The sequence below is a fragment of the Phodopus roborovskii genome, unplaced genomic scaffold (assembly GCF_943737965.1).
Source record: "Phodopus roborovskii unplaced genomic scaffold, PHOROB, whole genome shotgun sequence".
Lineage (NCBI taxonomy): Eukaryota > Metazoa > Chordata > Mammalia > Rodentia > Cricetidae > Phodopus > Phodopus roborovskii.
The window spans coordinates 2,421,947-2,444,076 of NW_026125675.1; the positions used below are offsets into that span (position 1 = coordinate 2,421,947).

Below are 22,130 nucleotides of genomic sequence, written 5' to 3' on the forward strand. Positions count from 1 at the left end.
ATTTTGGGTATCCATGCAACAAGAAATTAGTTGGCTAAAAAAAAGAAACTCTTGATCCATGGTATAACTATGATAAATCTTGAAAATATTAAGTGAAAGAATGAACTTTAAAAAACATGTATTTATATTGCATGACTGTATTTGAGATGTCCTGGGGAAGCAACTCCACAGTCAGTAAGCACATGAGTGCTTCCCAGAGCTTAGGTATGTATATGAGGGGAATGGATAGCTAACTGCTACAGAGTTGCCTTTAGAAGTGATGAAAATGTTTAGGAATTAGATAGCAGTAATGGCTGCACATTTTTGTGATTATATTAAGATGCCACTGTCTATATTAAATACATGACATATGAAAGGTGAATTATACCTCAGTAAAGCTATTTACAAAGAAAAAGAAGAGGCTAGAAAGATGGCTCAGTGGTTAAGAGCACTTGCTATTGTTGCATAGAGTTTCTGGTATTCATATCCAGTGGCTTACAACCCTTTAACTCCATATCCATAGGCTCTAAAGCCCTCTCCTGGCCTTCTTGGGTCCCTGCACACATAAAGCACACACACACACACACACACACACACACACACACACACACACACAAGAACAGCTGGATCTGTTGACAAGCACCTGTAATTCCAGAAGATGGAAAGGTGAAGTTGGAGGATCACTGGAAGTTCAAGGCCATCCTGGCTACAATGTGAGTCACTGTTTCAAAGCAATGTGGGGAAAAAAGCCAGCTGTGGTTGTGCAAGTCCATAATAACCCAATATTGGGGGCTGGAGAGATCGCTTAGCCCTTAAATGCTAGGCTCACAACCAAAACATAATAACCCAGTATTGGGAGGGCAAGGCAGAAGGCCACAGTGCACTAAAGGGAAAAGAAATGAAAGAAAAAAAAAAAGGAGAATGAGAATCCCACATTCAGGTGCTTGTTGAGGAAGGAGCTAGTTGAAAATGGCAGTACTCCAAGCTTTGTGATGGCTATTTTTACATTATTAGTTCTCCAGTTTATAGACCACTGGGTTAAGAGCCCTGAGTTAGGGCGTAATCTTTGCTAGTGTGTTTTTGATAGGCCGGCCCAAGCAAAATCTTGCAACCGCAGCAGGTGGCCCAGGGCTCCCAGAGGAGGAGCTGGCTCGCACTCCAGGCCCAAGGGGGTGTGGCGCTGCTGCGCGCAGATTCCAGGGTTGCTGGAGGCAGCAAGCGAGGAGCTGGGGGTTGTAGAGAGGCGCGCGCCTAGGACTCAGCCATTGAGCAAAGGGGGGCATTTCTCAGGAAGGGATCCCCAGCAGCCCATGGGCGGCTCGTGCTGTGTACTACAGTACAGGGCCCCGGGGACCAGTGGCCTCACTCCCAAGTGCTCTGCCTCTCAGGCCCCGACCCGACCTCCCTAGGAGACCCCTCCCAGTGCGGTGGTACGGTCCAGGTTTAAAAGGCCCAGGCGGCCTCGGGCCAGCCCAGTGTGTGGGCTACAGCGGTTGCAGCTTTTCTGGCGCGCGAGGCGAGGCAGGGTGGCCACGCGAGTGGGGCCACTGTAGGGCACGGAGGCACGTCCACGTGGCCAGGGCTGGCCACCCCGAGTCAGGCGCGTTAGAGGGACAGGTAGGTGGCCGCCATCCTTACAACTCTTGTGCCAGTAGTCTGATGTATGTCTGGGATTCACACAGGCTGGGAGTCCAGATGGTTCCAGGGGTCAGGCCTTGTCCCTGCCTTTCGAGGCTCACCAGGCACTACGTGCCCTGAGCAGGAAGAGACAGCCAACTCGATTGTAGCTCCATTGCCTGATAATACCCTTTTGTAGAGCAGCAGCAGCATCTGTGAGCATTGCTGTAGCCTTTGCATCCACTAAGGTCTCCACGGGTCTGCTCAGGGGTGCCCCCGATGGGGGCAGGGCCGGCTGGGTTGGTAGTACAGTGGGGAAGCATTGTGGGAGAGCGGACTATGGACCCAGATATTTGTATGGAGCTTTCCTTATTATCGTGCTCTTTGCTGGCAGGGCTGTAGCAGAAGGACTGGGTGCGTCTGTGATGCCTGAGGTTGCCACTTAGAGGTGGGCGCTGGGGTGGGGTCTTGGGCTGCAAATCACGACTTTCCAGGTCTCCTTACCAATCTGTCCCTGGCTGGTTTCTAAAATTGGCTTTCTGCGGAGTGTAGAAGAGGTGAGGGTAGGATGCAGGCGCTTTTATCTTTCGCCTTCCATTCTTCTGGCTGTTGCTTGAGAGGTCCGGGATGCAGACCTGACAAAAGAACCCCAGAGAGCTGATCAATCTGAGTTGAAACTTGGCAGTTTCAAGCCAAAATTGCTCCGTGTTCCAGCAAATACTGGTTTTCTTTTTTCTTTTCTGTGCCTCATTGACTTGACCCCCCATGCTGTGTCCCTTGGGAAATGGGCAGTGAGAGGGTAGCACTGAGCTCTGTTCCATTGGCTGCAGAGACTGCTCTGCTGTCTTTGCAGCCAGGGGCTGGCAGGGTGTGGCCGGGGTGGGGGGGTGTGAAGTGCCAGCACTATCAGTATCAGTATGGGCTGTGCTCAATATCCCTAAGGCTTCCACTGTGTTGGGGGATACTGTTTCCTACATATAAGACTTCTGGGACTCTCAAAAGTGTTAGACCCCTTTGCCACTACCCCTCTCTGACTAACCTCTGGATCTTCACAGAGAGCCACACAGAACTGGCAGAGCATCTGTCTGCCTGTATCTGAGCAAAGCTTGACTTATGTCTGTCTCCGTGAGAGTCTTGGCTTTGTGTTGTAGAAAGGCCAGACAGCAGACTCCTGGATAGGCAGCCAAGGCCCTCAAGGGGAGGCCATGATCTGGAGAAGTAGCCTCAGGCCTTAATTCTCCAGAGCTTTGTGATTGTTCTCTCCCTGCCTTTCTCCTTCCCTAGCTCAGGCAAGGGGTATTTGGGGTCTTGTTGATGCTCTCTGGTGCTATCAACTGCTCTCAGCCTTAGGACGTAATGTTTGGGTCCCACTTCTAGGATAGCCTCCCACCCCATCTTTTCAAGCATCTGTCTCTGCTGCCCCCTTGGGTGTGGCCTAGTTGAGGCAAGGCCTCTTGGCTTCTTTCCAGTACAAGGGTTAGGGATGATTGATGGCTTCCAAGCTTGCCTGTGCTTGTTACTCATTCATTTGCTGTATTAGATGCACCTCCCCTCTACCAGCCTCAGTCACCATCTGGGGCTCTGTCATGTTGGGTGACTTGCCCTGCCTCTCTGTGGAATGGAGCCTGACCTGCCAGGGTCCCTGGGCCAGGCAGATCAGGGGGAGGCAGAGCAACTTGGGCCTGGGGCCTCTAACTCCCACTTGCCATCTCTCCTCAGGCACGTCCCTGATACAGCTGCCGGTCATGCCCACTGTCTGCCTTCTCCTATTGCTATTCTTCACCATAGGAGGGTGCCTGGGTAGTAGCAGGCCCTTTCGTACCTTCGTGGTGACAGATACCACACTGACTCACCTGGCTGTGCACCGAGTGACTGGGGAGGTGTTTGTAGGTGCTGTGAACCGAGTTTTCAAGCTGGCTTCAAACCTGACTGAGCTACGGGCCCATGTCACGGGGCCTGTTGAGGACAATGCTCGTTGCTACCCACCCCCTAGCATGCGTGTGTGCTCCCACCGCCTGGTGCCTGTGGACAATGTGAACAAGCTGCTCCTCATAGACTATGCAGCTCGTCGCCTGATAGCTTGTGGCAGCATCTGGCAGGGCATCTGCCAATTTCTGCGTCTAGATGATCTCTTCAAGTTGGGTGAGCCCCACCATCGCAAGGAGCACTACCTGTCAGGGGCCCAGGAGCCTGACTCCATGGCTGGCATCATTGTTGAACAGGGCCAGGGGCCTAGCAAGCTTTTTGTGGGCACCGCTGTTGATGGCAAATCTGAATACTTTCCCACCTTGAGTTCCCGTAAGCTCATCGATGATGAAGACAGTGCAGATATGTTCAGTCTGGTGGGTGAGCCATGCCTGCGTGTTCCGTCCCCTTCCCCTTGCTTCTTATGAGTCCAGTCATTCAGTCCTTTCCCTCAGCCCTGGTCCTGCTTCTTGGCAAAGAAAGCTTTGGTTCTAGAGGGGAATTTATGATCCTTCACTGTCACAGAGTTGTAGACCAGCTGCTGAGGTCAGGAAAATGGGCAGAGTTCACCCATGGAAAGCCTCTAGAGAGGCTGAGGTCACCTTGCACTCTGTGGCATGATTTCCAGCAATTGTCCAGGCAAGACAGGTGGGAAATCACAGAAGAAGCCTTTGGAAGACCACATTGTTAGACTAGGGTTGGAAAATCAAAGTGGGGTGGGGAGCAGGCCTTTATCCCGTACTCATACTTTTTTCTACTCTCCAGGTATACCAGGATGAGTTTGTCTCTTCTCAGATCAAGATCCCTTCAGATACACTTTCCTTGTACCCTGCTTTTGACATCTACTACATATATGGCTTTGTCAGTGCCTCCTTTGTATACTTCTTAACACTGCAGCTGGACACCCAGCAGACACTGCTAGATACAGCAGGCGAGAAATTCTTCACATCCAAGATTGTTCGCATGTGTTCAGGAGACTCAGAGTTCTACTCTTATGTAGAGTTTCCCATTGGCTGCTCTTGGCATGGTGTGGAGTACCGATTGGTGCAGAGTGCCCACCTGGCCAAGCCTGGCCTGCTTCTGGCCCAGGCTCTGGGTGTGCCAGCAGATGAGGATGTCCTCTTCACCATCTTCTCTCAGGGCCAGAAGAACCGAGCCAGTCCACCTCGGCAGACCATCCTTTGCCTCTTCACCCTCAGCAACATCAATGCCCACATCCGGCGCCGAATCCAATCATGTTACCGTGGGGAGGGCACACTGGCCTTGCCCTGGCTGCTGAATAAAGAGCTGCCATGCATCAACACTGTGAGCCCTTTGCTTGCCCTGCTGTTCCTGTGCTAGACATGACAGCTCTGTGCCTTTCTGCCCCCTGATGGGTGGTTGTCTGTCCCCAGTCCCAGGTTTTGAATGGTCCTGGAAGTGACACCTTTGTTCTGATTTACATTTCTTGAGAGCCTTACTCTTCTCTTATGTCTTGGCCAGTGTCCTGTGTGCACATTGCCACCTAAATTTTCCTGACTCTATATTAATTCCCAGCTTGCACCTTGCTCTATTCCCAGGCTTCTCCCTTTCCCCGGTTTCCATCCCTAGTCCCATTTCCCCATGGGGTCCTAGGGCAAACTGTCAGGCATGTTTGGAGGGCGGTGGCTTCCAAGTTCTGTTCCTTTATAGAATATGAGCTCTAAATAGCATCTGTCTATCTTGAGCTCTCACTCAACCCTCCTGTGTCATCAGCCCATGCAGATCAATGGAAACTTCTGTGGGTTAGTGTTGAACCAACCATTGGGTGGCCTACACGTGATTGAGGGACTACCCCTGCTGGCTGACAGTACTGATGGCATGGCCAGTGTAGCTGCCTATACCTACCACCAGCACTCCGTGGTTTTCATCGGTACACGCAGTGGTAATCTGAAGAAGGTTGGTCCTAGAACCCTTGCTTTATGGGACTGGGAATGTTTTTTATGCTATGGGAAGAGGAGCACATGAGCCTGGATAAACCTGAATAGGTTATGATGACTTCCCAGGTTAGTCCCCAAGAGCTGAGTCCTGCTCCTTGGGTGGCCCCACTGCCCAGCATTTTTTTTTTTTAGCTGAATCCAAGGTAGCCTTTGCCTTAGCCTAAGGCTGTGGCTCTTGGAGGTATAGGCCTTCAAGCTGAGTACAGGCTCAAGAAGGTACTGCCTGACTTCAACTCAGCTGCAATCTAGAAAGTCCTTGGCTGAAGTGGATTCTCTGGGTGCAGGGAGCTATGGTAGCATGAAGCTGGCCTGTCATTTCTCTGTCCTGGTCTTTGTGGCTCAGGTGCGGGTTGATGGCTCTCAGGATGCCCAGCTGTATGAGACAGTCCCTGTGGTGGAGGGCAGCCACATACTCCGAGACCTGCTCTTCAGCCCTGACCACCAGCACATCTACCTCCTGAGTGAGAAGCAGGTGGGCCCGTGGTGGGTGGTGGTGGATGGTGGGGCAGGGGTGGGCTGTGTGCTGATGTGGCTGTCCCCAGGTGAGCCAACTCCCGGTGGAGACCTGTGAGCAGTATCTGAGCTGCGCTGCATGCCTGGGCTCAGGGGACCCACACTGTGGTTGGTGTGTGCTACAGCACAGGTGAGGGCAGTGGGTGCGGGACATGGGGCAGCAATGGGCTCCCTGGGGCCATTATATTGGGAGACAGAAGGATTTAGAAGGGCCTTGCCAATTGGACAGGAGCCAGCCACACTTTCTATACCTTCCTTCACCCATCTACCTAGTACCCCCAGCCTTGAGCTTTGAGCCTTGAGCCTTCCCCTCCCTCCCTTCTCCTTCACTTTCTCTAGCTAATGAGCGGAACTTCCACCCTGAGTGACGTCCCTTGGATCTCAGGGGATGAGGCCAAGGCACACTGTTGCCTGGCAGTAGGAGCTGGGTATGCTGTCCTCTGCCCTCCTCAGCCTCTTACTGCACCCCCATCTGGGTCCTCCTGGGACAGTTCTTAGACTGCTCTGGCTTGTCCCCATTTCAGGTGCTGCCGTGAAGGGGCCTGTCCAGGTGCCTCTGCCCCACATGGCTTTGCAGAAGAGCTTAACAAATGTGTACAGGTGCGGGTCCGGCCCAATAATGTATCGGTGACATCCCCAGGGGTACAGGTAAGTGATATGGAGGGTACTTGGACCCATGTATGCTTTGTGAGGGAGGGGTGCACCCTGATCTGAGCCCTCTGTCTTCCCCAGCTGATCGTAGCCATGCGTAACGTACCAGACCTCAGTGCAGGTGTAAGCTGTTCATTTGAGGAGGTGACTAAAAGTAAGGCTGTTCTGCTGCCCTCTGGAGAGCTGCGTTGCCCTTCCCCATCCCTTCAAGAGCTACAAACACTTACCAGAGGGCATGGTTAGTGGACTGGGGCTACCTTGGGTGTTGTGGGGTAGAGCAGGATCTCAGGGTAGTTGGTGATGACCATGTGGCTTGCTGCAGGGGCCACTCATACTGTGCGGCTACAGTTGTTCTCTATGGAGACTGGTGTGAGGTTTGCTGGGGTTGATTTTGTCTTCTACAACTGCAGTGCCCTCCAGTCGTGAGTACCTGGTCCAGAATCTGTCCTTAGATGTGGAAATAGATAGGTGCTTCGGGATGTATAAAACCTGCAGTGTGGCTGTCTCTAGGGCTTCAGGGATAAGCTGTTGGGTCTTCCTGTTCTGTCCCTACTTATGTCTAATCTTGATGTGCTCTGTATGGCTTATGCAGGTTCTGACTGCCCTCTTCATTTGTTCCATGGTGCATTTTGTGGGAGGTGATAACAGGGAGGTGTGACCTCCTCTGTTGTTTTCTGAAGCTACTTCCCTCTCCAGGTGCATGTCCTGTGTTGGCAGCCCTTACCCCTGCCACTGGTGTAAGTACCGTCATGTGTGTACCAGCCACCCACAAGAATGCTCCTTCCAGGAGGGCAGGGTCCACAGCCCTGAGGTGAGGTGGTGCAGTGCACTGCAAAAGGCTGGGCTCCTTGGGGGCTGGCATCTCAATGTTTTGTTTGCTTTCCTACTTCCTTAGGCCTGGAGAAAGGTGGGTATCCTAGCATGCTCTGACAGTTGTTCTCCTCCCAGGGCTGCCCTGAGATCCTGCCTCGAGGAGACCTCTTGATCCCTGTGGGTGTCATGCAGCCTCTAACCCTGCGGGCTAAGAACCTGCCACAGCCTCAGTCAGGCCAGAAGAATTATGAATGTGTGGTCCGCGTACAGGGGCGGCAGCATCGAGTACCTGCAGTGCGATTTAACAGCAGCAGTGTGCAGTGCCAGAATGCCTCGGTGAGGTTCAGGGTGGGCCACCCAGGGATAGTTGGGTTTTTTTGTTGGTTTGTGTTTTGTTTTTGGCCAATGCCCAACTTCCTGATCTGGAAGCCTCTGGTTGGCCCTGGCAGGCCCTTAATCTTATTACCAGAGATTCCCAAGTTGGGCAAGGATTTTGCTCATCTTATTTGTGCTCATGTGGTTCTATTTTTCTTAGTATTTCTATGAAGGTGATGAGTTTGGTGACACTGAACTGGACTTCTCTGTGGTCTGGGATGGAGATTTCCCCATTGATAAGCCCCCCAGCTTCCGAGGTGAGGGATGATATGGGTCCAAGGAGCATGCTCCTGGGGCAGGGTTGACACTGCTGGGGCAAGTCTGGAGGCCCTAGAGCCCCCTGCTTCTCTGCCACTGCCTGCTCCATCAGTAGTCCCCTGTGCCTGCAGCCCTTCTTTACAAGTGCTGGGCTCAGCGACCTAGCTGTGGCCTCTGCCTCAAGGCTGATCCCCGATTCAACTGTGGCTGGTGCATCTCGGAGCACAGGTGCCAGCTGCGGACTCACTGCCCAGCTCCCAAGAGCAATTGGATGCACCCAAGCCAGAAGGGTGCCCGATGCAGCCATCCCCGAATCACCCAGGTTAGCTTCTCCTACTTGTCCTATCTTGCCTGCTGGGCACATGTGAGTCTGGCCTGATCTTGCCTCTTATCCTCCTCCACAGATCCACCCACTCATGGGACCCAAGGAGGGTGGCACCTGGGTCACCATTGTGGGTGAGAATCTGGGCCTCACTTCCCGTGAGGTTGGCCTTCGAGTAGCTGGTGTACGTTGTAACTCCATTCCCACTGAATATGTCAGTGCTGAAAGGTGAGTGTGGCCATGTGAGTGTACCCTGTCCTTGTGTACCACAGCTGGTCCTGACCTTCTGTGACTCTTAGGATTGTATGTGAGATGGAGGAATCACTGGTGCCCAGCCCACCTCCTGGGCCCGCTGAACTCTGTGTAGGTGACTGTTCAGCTGACTTCCGCACACAGTCCCAGCAGCTCTACAGTTTTGTGGTACGTGGCCTACCAGTCCCTTCCCCTTCCCAAGCCTTCTCCCTCCCCTAACTGGGGAAATGTGGAGTGGCCCTTGGATGGGGCTGGCTACTACATCCTCTCAAGAGCTGTTTCTTTCCCAGACCCCAACATTTGACCGCGTGAGTCCTACTCGGGGCCCAGCTTCTGGGGGCACTCGGATTACCATCTCTGGAACGTCTCTGGATGCTGGCAGCAAGGTCACAGTGATTATAAGAGATGGCGAGTGCCAGTTTGTGAGGTGGGCCTGAGCACAAGCAGGCTGGAGTTGAGCACTATGTGGAGGGCTATTGGGGATAGGATAGCTTAAGGTACCAAGCCACCTGCTTCAAGCTTACTACTTACTTATGTAGGAGAGATGCAGAGGCAATCGTGTGTATCTCACCTGTCTCCACCCTGGGCCCCAGTCAGGCTCCTATCATCCTTGCCATTGACCATGCCAACATCTCTAGCCCTGGAGTCATCTATACCTACACCCAGGATCCCACTGTCACACACCTTGAGCCCACCTGGAGCATCATCAAGTGAGTTGGGCCTCTGAATGTCTCTCCTGAAGCCATACCAGTTATTGGGGTCTTGGGGCATCAAATCCTTCTGGAACCTGCATCAGTAGGGGGTACAGACTTGTCATGCCCATATAGAGCCTGACACTTACTAAATGATACAAGGTTAGAGGCTCTGAGTGCTCAGAAAAACCTTGGTAACTTCAGGGCAGGATTGGGGAGGGAGCTTGAGATCTTTACCCATCTCTGCAGTGGAAGTACTGCCATCACTGTGAGTGGAACCCATCTGCTGACGGTGCAGGAACCCCGTGTACGGGCCAAGTACCGTGGTATTGAGACCACTAATGTGAGTAGCAGCTTCCCACCCATCTCCCACCCTTGCTACTTACTCAAGGCTTCATGCACTGAGGTGACTGCTGTTGTCTCCACAGACATGCCAGGTGATCAATGACACTGCAATGCTATGTAAGGCCCCTGGTATCTTCCTTGGGCGTCCTCAGCCTCGGGCCCAAGGCGAACACCCTGATGAGTTTGGCTTCTTGCTGGATCATGTGCAGACAGCCCGTTCCCTCAACCGTTCTTCCTTCACCTACTACCCTGATCCCAGCTTTGAACCACTTGGGCCATCCGGTGTACTAGATGTCAAACCTGGCTCACATGTTGTATTGAAGGTGCTGGGGATAGTGGTGGGGAGTAGAAGGGAGGGGAGGAGCAGAGAGCTAGAGAGCTTGACAGTCTCTGTGTGGGTTATCCACTGCTAGGGCAAGAACCTGATCCCTGCTGCAGCTGGCAGCTCCCGCCTCAACTATACAGTGCTGATTGGAGGACAACCATGTGCACTAACTGTCTCAGATACTCAACTTCTGTGTGATTCCCCCAGCCAGACAGGCCGGCAGTCTGTCATGGTTCGTATAGGCTTGGGAGGCCACCAGGGCAGCCTTGGGTGTATGTGGGAGTTGGTTTACATTGAGCCTGCCCTTACAGGTCCTGGTGGGTGGCCTGGAATTCTGGTTGGGCACCCTGCACATCACTGCTGATCGTGCACTGACCTTACCAGCTATGGTGGGGCTGGCAGCAGGGGGTGGACTCTTGTTATTGGCCATCACTGCTGTGCTGGTTGCCTACAAGCGAAAGACTCAAGATGCAGACCGAACACTCAAGCGCCTCCAGCTCCAGATGGACAACTTGGAGTCTCGTGTGGCCTTGGAGTGCAAAGAAGGTGCCTAAATCTAGGAGGGTACCACAGTATGTGAGAGCTAAGGGACTTCCCTGCCTCTTGCTCAAGTTATTCTATCCCACTTTCCCCTAGCTTTTGCTGAGCTGCAGACAGATATCAATGAACTGACAAACCACATGGATGGTGTGCAGATCCCCTTCTTGGATTATCGGACCTATGCAGTGCGCGTGCTTTTCCCTGGCATTGAGGCCCACCCAGTGCTCAAGGAACTGGATGTGAGCCCCCCCTGCAGCCTGTCCATGTTCTGTTTCCCCCAGAGCAACCACTACCTACTTTCTAAGACTCTCTGGTCCTTACAGACTCCCCCCAATGTGGAGAAAGCCCTGCGCCTATTTGGGCAGCTGCTGCATAGTCGTGCCTTCCTGCTCACCTTTATCCACACTTTGGAGGCCCAGAGCAGCTTTTCCATGCGTGACCGTGGTACTGTAGCATCACTCACCATGGTGGCCCTGCAGAGCCGGCTTGACTATGCCACCGGACTGCTCAAGCAACTGCTGGCCGACCTCATAGAGAAAAACCTTGAGAGCAAGAATCACCCAAAGCTGCTGTTGCGCAGGTACGTAACTGTCTTGCTTGGCCTCTCCCCCAGCCCACTCCTCCATTTCCTGTTTCTAGCCCCTCCATTTGTTCAGTCCCCACCCATGCCAGGCCAGGGCCTTAGGACCTATCTCTCACCACAGGACAGAGTCAGTGGCTGAGAAGATGCTCACCAATTGGTTCACATTCCTGCTGCATAAGTTCCTGAAGGTGTGCTTGGGGGACTGGGCAGCAGGGGAGGAATGTTCAGGGGTGGGTGCAATTAATTGATAAGCCAGATAGGCAGCCAGCTATGCCCTTGACCCTGGGTGCAGGAATGTGCCGGCGAGCCACTTTTCCTGCTATACTGCGCCATTAAGCAACAGATGGAGAAAGGTCCCATTGATGCCATAACAGGAGAGGCCCGCTACTCCTTAAGTGAGGATAAGCTCATCCGGCAGCAGATTGACTACAAGACCCTGGTGAGCTTGGGGTTATGTGAACAGGAGATGGAGTAGAGGGAGGAATTTTGCTCAGGATTGATGCTAGGGTTCCTTCACTCTTAGACTCTTCATTGTGTGTGCCCGGAGAGCGAGGGCAGTACTCAGGTCCCTGTGAAAGTTCTCAACTGTGACAGCATCACCCAAGCCAAAGACAAGCTGTTGGATACTGTATACAAGGGTATCCCATACTCTCAACGCCCCAAAGCTGAGGACATGGACTTGGGTAAGGTCTCTTCCTTTTCTCCTAGCCCCACCTTCCAGTCCCTCACAGGGGGCTCTCACACTCTGTATTTGAGCTCTGTTCCTTAAAAGAAGTGGACTTAAGGTCTTGTGGAGTAACTATCCCTAAGAGCTACTATAACCTGCAGAATGGCGCCAGGGCCGCATGGCCCGCATCATCCTTCAAGATGAGGATGTCACTACAAAGATAGAGTGTGACTGGAAGAGAGTCAACTCACTGGCTCACTACCAGGTGAGGAACTGAGAGCCTATTTACCCCTCAGGTCCACCTAGGAGCAGTGGCCAGATATGCTCCCAGCTCTTATCCCTATACTGATGAGCCTTGGTTGCCACTATACTTATGTGCACTGAAGAGTCTAGATGACAGGTGGCCCCTTGGCTTCCTGTACTGCCTCTTCTTTGTCTTTGGACCTTCAGGTGACAGATGGTTCCTTAGTAGCACTGGTACCCAAACAAGTGTCTGCTTATAACATGGCCAACTCTTTCACCTTCACCCGTTCACTCAGTCGCTACGGTAGGTCCTCATCGTGGTGGCCTCTGTTGGCCCTGTGCCCTTTAATTAAGGCTATATAAGCCATCTTAGGAAGCCCCAAGTAGCTGTCTTGATCCATCTGGAAATACCTTCATTATTTTGGGCCCCTGGGTGGTAGTCTCCAGTTCTATAGTGCCTGGTAGGGAGGGGTGGCAAAAATAGATGGGTTTCAAAAAGGTTCCTGGGCTCTTGGAGAAGAGTGGAGCAAGAGGGTGGGTAATGGCCAGGGCCTGTAGGAGCCTAAGGGTCACATCTGTCCTCTGCCCTAGAGAGCTTGCTCCGTGCTGCCAGCAGCCCGGATAGCCTCCGTTCCCGAGCACCTATGCTCACACCTGACCAGGAGGCGGGCACCAAGCTGTGGCATCTTGTGAAGAACCACGACCATGCTGATCACCGAGAGGGAGACCGTGGCAGCAAGATGGTCTCAGAAATATATCTGACAAGGCTGCTGGCCACCAAGGTGTGGGCCTGCCCCAGGCTGTCTTGGTATCTGCATAGACACCTTCTAGCCTAGTCTTAGCCATGAGATGAACTGGTCTTACCAGGCAGGGGCCACTTTCTCAGGGCCTTTGCAGTAAGTAGGACCTTTACGCTTGAGGTCAAGAACAGGTCCATTTTAGGAATGCTGGCCTTCAGGGGAGTTCTTTACTGAGTTTTTCTGCCCCTGTCTGTCAGATTTGGGGAACTTCCTGACACAGTTGCCTTACTATCACTCGTAGGGCACATTGCAGAAGTTTGTGGATGACCTGTTTGAAACTGTGTTCAGTACAGCCCACCGGGGCTCAGCTTTACCCTTAGCCATCAAATACATGTTTGACTTCCTGGATGAACAGGCTGACCAGCGCCAGATCAGTGACCCTGATGTGCGCCACACCTGGAAAAGCAACTGGTACTTATGGGTTCCTGGCTGCTGCTGGCCCTTTTGAGGATGGGTGGAAGAAGCAAATGACTTAGCCAAACTCTAAGGCCCATGGAAGCAGGTTGACTAGCAGCTGAATAGATTTTCAGGCAGGACAGATGGGCCAGTGCCTTGGCCTGGAACTGAATATGAGTATAGAGAAGGTGAATACTACTGGATTGCGCATGTGGGAAGTGCTAGTCTAGCACTGGCATTGGCCATTTTTTCTCCAGGGCCCTGCACAGGGTAGAGATATTGATGACTTGGCATAGGTAGAGACAGTGGAAACTTCAGGGGTGGAAGTTGAGGACAGAAAGCTATCTATCTGTTCTTATTTCTCATTGTCTGTGTCTAGCAGATCGTTAAATAAAAAGCCATTTACCCTAAATGTGTCCTCCTGGTTACCTCAGGAGAAGACATGAGCTGGTCAGACAGGAAGAAGGTGTGAAGGAAGGCAGTGGGGGAAGGGGGGCCCATAGGGCCACTAGGGAGTCTCAAATGTATGTTCCTCTGTATAGCTTACCTCTGCGTTTCTGGGTGAATGTGATCAAGAACCCACAGTTTGTGTTTGACATCCACAAGAATAGCATCACGGATGCCTGTTTGTCAGTGGTGGCCCAGACCTTCATGGACTCCTGTTCTACATCAGAGCACCGTCTGGGCAAGGATTCCCCTTCCAACAAGCTACTCTATGCCAAGGACATCCCTAATTACAAGAGTTGGGTGGAGAGGTGGGCCCTGTGAGACTGCGGTGTGTGCATGGTGGAAGGCTGGAACTGCCTGCCTAAAGAGCCTGTCTAAGGCTGGCCAAACACTGATAACATGAGTTTTGACTTTTGTGACATGTGCAGGATTGACTCACCCAGGGTCTCTACAGGTACTACCGAGATATTGCAAAGATGGCATCAATTAGTGACCAGGACATGGATGCCTACTTAGTGGAACAGTCCCGCCTCCATGCCAATGACTTCAATGTCCTAAGTGCACTCAGTGAGCTCTACTTCTACGTCACCAAGTACCGTCAGGAGGTATGTTGATGTATCTTACAGACCCCCAGTTGCATGTTTCTGATGATGTAATTAGGGGCAAAGGCAGGGAGGTTGATGGATTGAGGAATGCCACAAGGATTTGAGCAAGATGGGATACAGAATCGTATCTTGTCTATGTTCCATTCCTTGCCTAGGACCAGCACAGATAATAATTTCCCTAGATGCTAGGATTTGAGGAATACAGGAGAGAAACTAGTAGCTGGAGTATAGAGTTCCCCCTGGATTAAAGTTGTAAGGCTGGAAAATCAGAAGGGATGGGCCAAGGGGTATGGGATGGGTGTTCTAATTTTTAAAAGTGGCATATGTGAGAAAGATGCCATGGGACAGAGCTTGGGTGGAAGGGTTTTTTATTGGAGGAAAGTGAAAGGTAAAAGGGGCGAGGAAACTGGCCTCTGGGAACATGAACTGCAGAAGAGAAGAGAAAGGCAGAAAGAAAGGGGAAGAGAGAGGGAGAGAGGAGAGAAAGGCAGAGAAGCAGAAAGAAAGAGAGATTGGGAGGTAGGGGAGAAAGGAGAGAAAGATGGGAGGTACACAGGTCCCTTTAGAAGGGAACATAGTGATGTGCACTGGTGGTGCTCTTAGTGGCTGCAGCGGAGCGCGTACCCTGTCAGAAGCCCAAGTACAGGCCACTACAGATGCCTGAATACTAACAGTGGGGGCCAGAGGTAAGTGCATCTAGCTATTACCAGGGCCTATGGATTTTGTGGTTGGAGATGCCAGCAGACAGAAGAATACATAAGACTGTGGAGGCCTGTATGCATGTTCTTCTGAGTAACTTTATGTTGCCCACAAGCTGGAATCAAGGATAACTGTGGGAGTTCATCCTAAGCAGCTGACAGGATGAAGTTCAGTTATAAACCACAGGAAAGACTGTAGATGGAACAATCTTGTGGGGCCCAGGGAACAAAAACCAAGAATCTTCAGAACCACTCAAGTCATCCATAGAAAGTGCTAAAGCCCTGAGGGAACATAGAGCATCTTGGGATTAGGTAGCAGAGATGGTGTCAAAGTTGATTGCATCAGACTGGGAAGGTTGAGTCCAATTACCATTCTCCTGCTAACTAGACTTAAAATTGCAAGTATGCAAGGTATAGGAGTATATATTCAGGGGAAGTCTTTGGATGGAAGTACACTTTTGGAAACCATATATGGAATTTAAAGCCCTTAGTCGGGGGTTGGGGAAAATGGCTCAGTTGATTACCTGCTATGTAAGCATGAGGACCTGAGTTTGGATTCTAAGCACCCATGTAAAATTATTGGATGTGAGCCAGGTGTTGGTGGTGCACGCCTTTAATCCCAGCACTCAGAAAACAGAGGCAGGTGGATCTCTGTGAGTTCGAGGCCAGCCTGATCTACAGAGCTAGTTCCAGGACAGGCTCCAAAGCAACAGAGAAACTTTGTCTCGAAAAAAACCAAAAAAAAAAAAATTGCATGTGATGGCATATGTCTATAATCCCAGCACTGGGGATGGTAGTGGAGGAGATAGGCAGATTCCCCACAGCTCCTTGGTCAGTGTAGCCAATCAGTGAGTTATATGTTCAGTGAGAGACCATATCTCAAAAAAAAAAAAAAAAAAAAAAAAAAAAGGTGGATGGGCTGGAGAGATGGCTCAACAGTTAAAACACTTTATGTTCTTCCAGAGGATATAAATTTTATTTCCAGAACCCACATGGCGACTCACAGCCCCCTAGCTCCAGTTCGAGGGAATCTGGTCTGTTCTTGTGGCTTCTGTGGGCACTAGGTACACATGTGTTATACATACATGCATGCAAGGAAAACACTCCTACACATTTTTTTAAAGGTGGAGAATGATAGGAAAGGATACCAGGTATTGACCTCTGGACTCCACACACATACACTAAAGATTAAGCCTTGGCCAGCCATGGTGGCACATACCTTTAGTCCCAACACTTAGCAGGCAGAGACAGCCAAATCACTGTGGTCTACTAAGTGAGTTCCAGGACATTCAAAGATACATAGTGAGATACTGTCTCAAGAAAAAAAAAAAAAAAACAGGCTCACCAAGGGAAATCAAGGGGCTATAGAGGGAGATCTGGCACTCTACCCCTCACAAGTCAAAGAGGAAAAAGGGAACCAGAAGAGGACTGGGAGAGAATCCACAAGTGGCTGGTGGAGTCAGCTCTTTATCCTGCATGGATCAAGGAGGATGGAATGGCTAGATTTACCAAGGAGATGTTGGAGTTTGGGTTAGGAAAGAACAGGAATTGATAACAGCAAGTATAGCCCACTCTCCAAAGATGCTACACATGAGCCATGATAGAAGAGAAAGCTCTGTGCTTGGGGATGGTATTAGGAGTCAAAGTAAAGTAGGTGGTTTTGCAGAGAGATATGAGGTTTGGAGCTTGAGCTGGGCACGGGGACTGAAGCCTATGGAAAGGAAGAACCCATCTGGGCAGCAAGGGCTTTGTGCAGCGGGGCCCTGCCTTGGAGTGTGTTCCATTTGATCTTCATCTCCTAGATCCTTACCTCGCTGGACAGAGATGCCTCTTGTCGGAAGCACAAGCTTCGACAGAAGTTGGAACAGATCATCAGCCTGGTGTCCAGCAGCAGCTGAGTGGGGAGATGGTGAGGAGGGGGCTTCTCACTTCTGAGCCATCCTCCCAGCCAGGGAGTGGCTGGTTCTAGCCTGAGTCTCCAGGGCTGAGACCCAGATCTGGTGTTGTTGGGGAGGTTACCAGGCCAAGATACCCCCATCATACCTGGGCCCTCTTCATTAGTGCCTTGTTTTGGGTCCTGCAGGGGGAGGGGGTAACAGGACCAAGCTCCCCCACCACCAGCAGCAATACCCCCACCCTATTACCCTTGTGTTTCCATGTCAAGAGAGTCCTTGCCCTCTTAGGTCTGTACACCCTACCCACCTATTTATTAACCTAACCTCACCTTAACTTCCATATGTAAATATACATGCCCCATGGGATGTTGTTAGCCTCACAGACCTGCCTCCTTGGTTGATTTGGGCCCTGCTACCAGTCCTGCTTCCTTTATGACATTGCCAGCCTTGGCTTAGTATCTGGCATCTCACCTTTGCCGAGTCAGGCCTCACTTGTACTAAGAGAGTCTCAGTACCAGCAGCATTTGGAGTTGGATGATACATCTGAAGCTGCCCTCAGATTGGCTGCACCTGGCCAGTATCCCTCTTCAAATGTTTCAGTTGTCAGACCACATTTTCACGGGTCCTGTTGTCTCTGAGTCAACTATAACCAGGTTGTGTTTCAGCCTGATGTGTGCCTGGACCTCTGGGACATTCCTTGTGTTCCTACTGCCAAACTTCCTCAAATTTGTAGGTACTTGCCCTGAACCCCCTGAGCCTCAGCTGCCCCATTATGTGCCCACCTCTAGGGGCCAAGGTGGCAGTGCCTTACTGTTTTGTGTCTCCTCCTGCCTCCCTTTAGGTGTCCCAGACACCGACTACACTCTTCTTTTGTTGCATGAGTTTTTCTTTGTTGTAATTTTTTCCTAATTAAATGTTGGGAAATGGGGTCAGTGCATGTCTTTGTCTTTGGCGCAGTTGGGTAGACCTGTTGGGCTGTGGATAAGCTGGACTGTAGGAGGAAATGACTCTTTGTAGGATTTTTTATGATTTGAGGAAGATCATAGCCATGGGTAGTCCATTAGGCAGTCTTGGTGGCCCTAGCTTCAAGATTGAATAAATCTGCTTCCTTCTTGCATCCACTGTCTCTACTAAGATTTGTCCATCTCCCTCCTTCTGTCCTGCCCATTTACCACATTATTAGTTGGACACAAAGAGATGCTATTAAGAAATAAGGGACATGCCCCACTGTGTTAAAAAGAATTCTTCAGTGGGGACTGGAGAGGTGGCTGGGTGGTTAAGAGCACTCACTGGTTGCTCTTCCACAGGATCCAAGTTCAATTCCCAGCATTCACATAGTGGCTTACAACCATTTGTAACTCGTTCTTGGAGATCTGATGCCCTCTTCTGGCCTCCTCAGTCACTAGCCATGCTATATATATGCAGGCAGAACACTCCCACACACAAAAAAATAAAATGAAAGTAATTTAAAAGAAAAACTTTCAGTGGCTCTGCTTGTACCCAAAATTCTAAAGATGTGGCAACTAATTGGACTATAACTGTGGTAGACCTACCTGTGTGTGAATTACCCCCTTCACTTTTTAGATGATGCGTATGTGGTGAAAATGTACTATTTTTTTAAAGGTTAACTTGGGACTGAGGAGATGGCTCAGTGGTTTAAAAGCTTTGTCACACAAACTTGAGGACTGGAGTTTGGACAGTAATTAACAGCACTCAGAAAGCAGAGATGAGGATATACTGGGACAAGCTGGATAGCCATGCTAGTCATATAGAAAAACTCTGCCTTATTGAATAAGGTAAAGAGTGATAGAAAAGGATTCTCAACATCAACCTCCACATATACAACAGGTGCATCCATAGACACTGGGTTATTCATGTACATACACGTGTGAAAAATAAAACAGGTTAGCTTACGCCTAGTATGTGGGAGATGTCAGTAGGAATTCAAGGATAGCTTCAGCTACACACTAAACTTCATGCCAATGGGGGCCACATGAACTATCTCAAACAAGATGAAAAACACACATGGCTTGTGGGATTCTTTTTTTATGTTTTTGTCCAGAAGTTAAAGAATGACTTGTTTTGCATCTGTGACTGCCTAAGACCTGTACAAGATCAAGGTACTCTACTGTTGAGCAGGAGAGGTTCATGAGCTCCCACCTATAACTGGGGACCAATTAACAGTAGATAGCTTCTGGGGGAGGGAAAAATCAGTTTTCAAGGTTATGTCCCTTTACAGGTCAACCTTGGCCCCACACCCATGAGTACATGGCCAACACAAACTGGATTTGATGGTTTCTTTTGAAAAAGAGGACACGGGCCGGTTGGTGGTGGCTCACGCTTTTAATCCCAGCACTCAGGAGGCAGAGGGAGGTAGATCTCTGAGTTTGAGGCCAGCCTGGTCTACAGAGTGAGTTCTAGGACAGCCAAGGCTACACAGAGAAACCCTGTCTTGAACCCAACAAAAAAGGAGGACACAGAATTTGGGAGGGGGTTAAGGACACAGTGGTGGATCTAGGAGGAGTTAAGAGAGGAATGGGGGATGAACAACTACAATGCATTATATGAGATTGTCAATTAATTTAAGATACTGTAATTGCCTTGTTTGGAAGGCTAAAGAGATGGCTTGGTTGCTAAGGGCACTTACTGCTGTTTTCCCAGATTGCTAGAGTTTAGCTCCCAGCATCCATAGCACAGAACTCATAGCTCAAGCTCCAGGGGATCTGATGCTCTCTTCTGGCACCCAGGGACACTTGAACTTACATGCACAAACTCACAGTTAGGACACACACATAATTAAATTATTTTTAAAATTAAGTCTTGTGTCTGAAACATACTATCTTCAGCAATAGGGACTTACATTCATTTTTCCAGTCCATGTTTCCAAAATAAAGATTAAGAAAAAGAGATGAGAGAAAATGCTTTAATTTTAGAGCCCATCAGGTAAATAAATGGCACCAACTTTAGCAGATGAGACCCTGAGTAGGAAGTTGGAATGGCTTTTAATTTCAGGGCAGAACATTGAAGAAAAGGCAAGCGCCTGAAGATCAAAGGATGAAGCTAGCTGCTAGCTAACCATAGAAGTCTGGAGGTCTGTGCAGACAGACAGGAAGTGAGATGGTTAGGCAGAGAAAAGAATATAGGTGGGAGGAAACAGGAACTCGGTCTCTTTTCTGCTGGAAAGCTAATAAGGTAAAGGTGGCTTTGGCTTGCCTTCTCTCTGATCTCTCAGCATTTCCCCCTATATCTGACTCCAGGCTTTTATTAAGACCTATTGGAACTTGTGTTACATATTTGTACAAACAAGATATCTCCGCATATCTGCCTTTTTTGTCTAAAAGTAAAAAAGTTATAACTAATATAAGAAATATATACAGTAAGTACAATAACTATATATGATATATTCAGGCAATAAGTACATCAATAATGCCTAGTCCATTTGCATTTGACAAATTCAAAGATAATACTCCCATTATCTATCCTATCTTGGTGAGTCAAAAGTTTTGTACGTAATTTACTATCTTGAACAGTACTGGAAATGTATGTACAGTATGTTTTAACCAATTAATTTCAATTTTGTATCAACATACAATATTTGTATACAATATACAAAAGTCCAATCCAATATAAAATATTTAAAACTAGTACTTGCTTTTTAGAAGTAGATTCAATAATCTACCTTTTTATTGTATTGTATCTATATTCTCCAATTTTTTCAAAACAAGAACCCCGAATCTAATCTCCTGACCATTATCAGTAACAACTTGTAACCAATCCCCTTAAACAATGAGAAATATCCACAATCTATTGAATGACCAAAAATCACCCACCCCACTTTTTGGGAATGTGGGCATCATGGTCTTAAATTTACTTCTTGCTGTCTGGGGGCAATGGTGTCTTTAGGGGATTCTGAAAAGAAAAATTGGGTCAACTGTCAAGCTCTATCATTTGGAGTCCAGTCTCTATGTGATGGGAGAGTGCAGGTCTTGTGTCAAGTCTTTGCTAGAATAGTCTGTGAGGCTGGACCATCTCAGCAAGCCTCCTCTAAATTGTTCTGAGCAGCTTTTAGTCCATCTTAATGGTATTATCATAATCCTGGTGAAATTGTCATTTTGGGGCCCCATCCTCCTTTTGGAGACTTCAAAGGTTGCAGTTAGGCATGGTCATGGTTCACTGTTGAAAACTGATAGAGGCTCAAACCAGAAATTATGTACAGAAAGGGAGATAAAGCCTTTTTCTATAATTAGTATTCTACACAATCATTAACATCATGGCAAAAACTTTAAAATACACATACATATATATGTTAATCTAATAAATTTTTAGATGATAATATTTATACCTCAAGTAAAGTTTTAAAGACTCAAACTAGAACCAAATGATTATGAAACTAATGGTAATACAATAGTCCCTTAAATTTGGTTTTCTTCTATTCCATATCAGGTGACTCTTATGACATGAGACAGATATTTTGGATTTTACTTTAACAAGTATGCTTAGGTTTAGAGAAGGAGAGAGCCACACTTCAACTCCAGAGCCAGGTTTATTCTTTAATTGGCCTGGGACTACAAACAGACCATTTTAGTTATATGTCTATAGGGAAAAACAGAAACAAACATTTGGGAAGATTTATAAAATTTTATCCTGTTGGAAATATGATATATCAATATGCCAATTTACTCTTTTCCTTGGGACAATATTTATGGATTATTTATCCCTTTTCTTCAGGTGTCTCACTTGTCTAGTGGATTTCAGATTCCTGAAAAGACAAAAATAAAACCCTTCCCCAACCCTAAATTTTTGGGAAGGTTCTCCTTTGGCAAGTTATATCTGATCAAATGAAAAACATTTTTTAATTTTATAGGTTCATTTAGATTAAACAGCCATGATACTTGAGGAACTATCATCTCTTCTAATTAAGAGGTGTCTTGTTCAAATAGAAACTATCAATTTTGATGTTATCTGTTACAAATAGGTTTTTCCCTGCCAGCCCCAAATAACACACAGAGACTCTGTATTAGATATAAAGCCGTTGGGCTGTTACTAGCATTTTTTATCGGCTAGCTCTCTCTTAAATACTATCCCATTTCTATTAATCTATGTATTTCCACGTGATCTCATCTTACTGGAGAGAGAGAGACTAGCATTCTGTCAGTCCACCATCTTGGATCTCCTCCCTACTATTTCCTCT

At 49.0% G+C, this 22,130-nt stretch overlaps 1 protein-coding gene across 1 annotated transcript; it reads left to right on the forward strand.

The window, feature by feature from the left end:
* The first annotated feature begins 1,327 nt into the window (after positions 1-1,327).
* On the forward strand, positions 1,328-17,417 carry Plxna3 (plexin A3). Its single transcript, XM_051178365.1, has 33 exons — positions 1,328-1,596; positions 3,316-3,938; positions 4,327-4,866; positions 5,296-5,478; positions 5,863-5,991; positions 6,062-6,162; positions 6,557-6,680; positions 6,765-6,921; positions 7,006-7,105; positions 7,380-7,494; positions 7,632-7,832; positions 8,032-8,128; positions 8,261-8,451; positions 8,534-8,679; positions 8,751-8,871; positions 8,994-9,130; positions 9,243-9,413; positions 9,645-9,738; positions 9,824-10,063; positions 10,154-10,297; positions 10,377-10,611; positions 10,702-10,844; positions 10,929-11,185; positions 11,310-11,376; positions 11,481-11,627; positions 11,712-11,871; positions 12,017-12,120; positions 12,306-12,402; positions 12,690-12,880; positions 13,140-13,309; positions 13,837-14,049; positions 14,196-14,346; positions 16,847-17,417. Exons 2-33 carry the CDS (start codon positions 3,342-3,344, stop codon positions 16,940-16,942), a joined length of 5,619 nt encoding a protein of 1,872 aa, XP_051034322.1. The 5' UTR covers positions 1,328-1,596; positions 3,316-3,341; the 3' UTR covers positions 16,943-17,417.
* Positions 17,418-22,130: the final 4,713 nt, after the last annotated feature.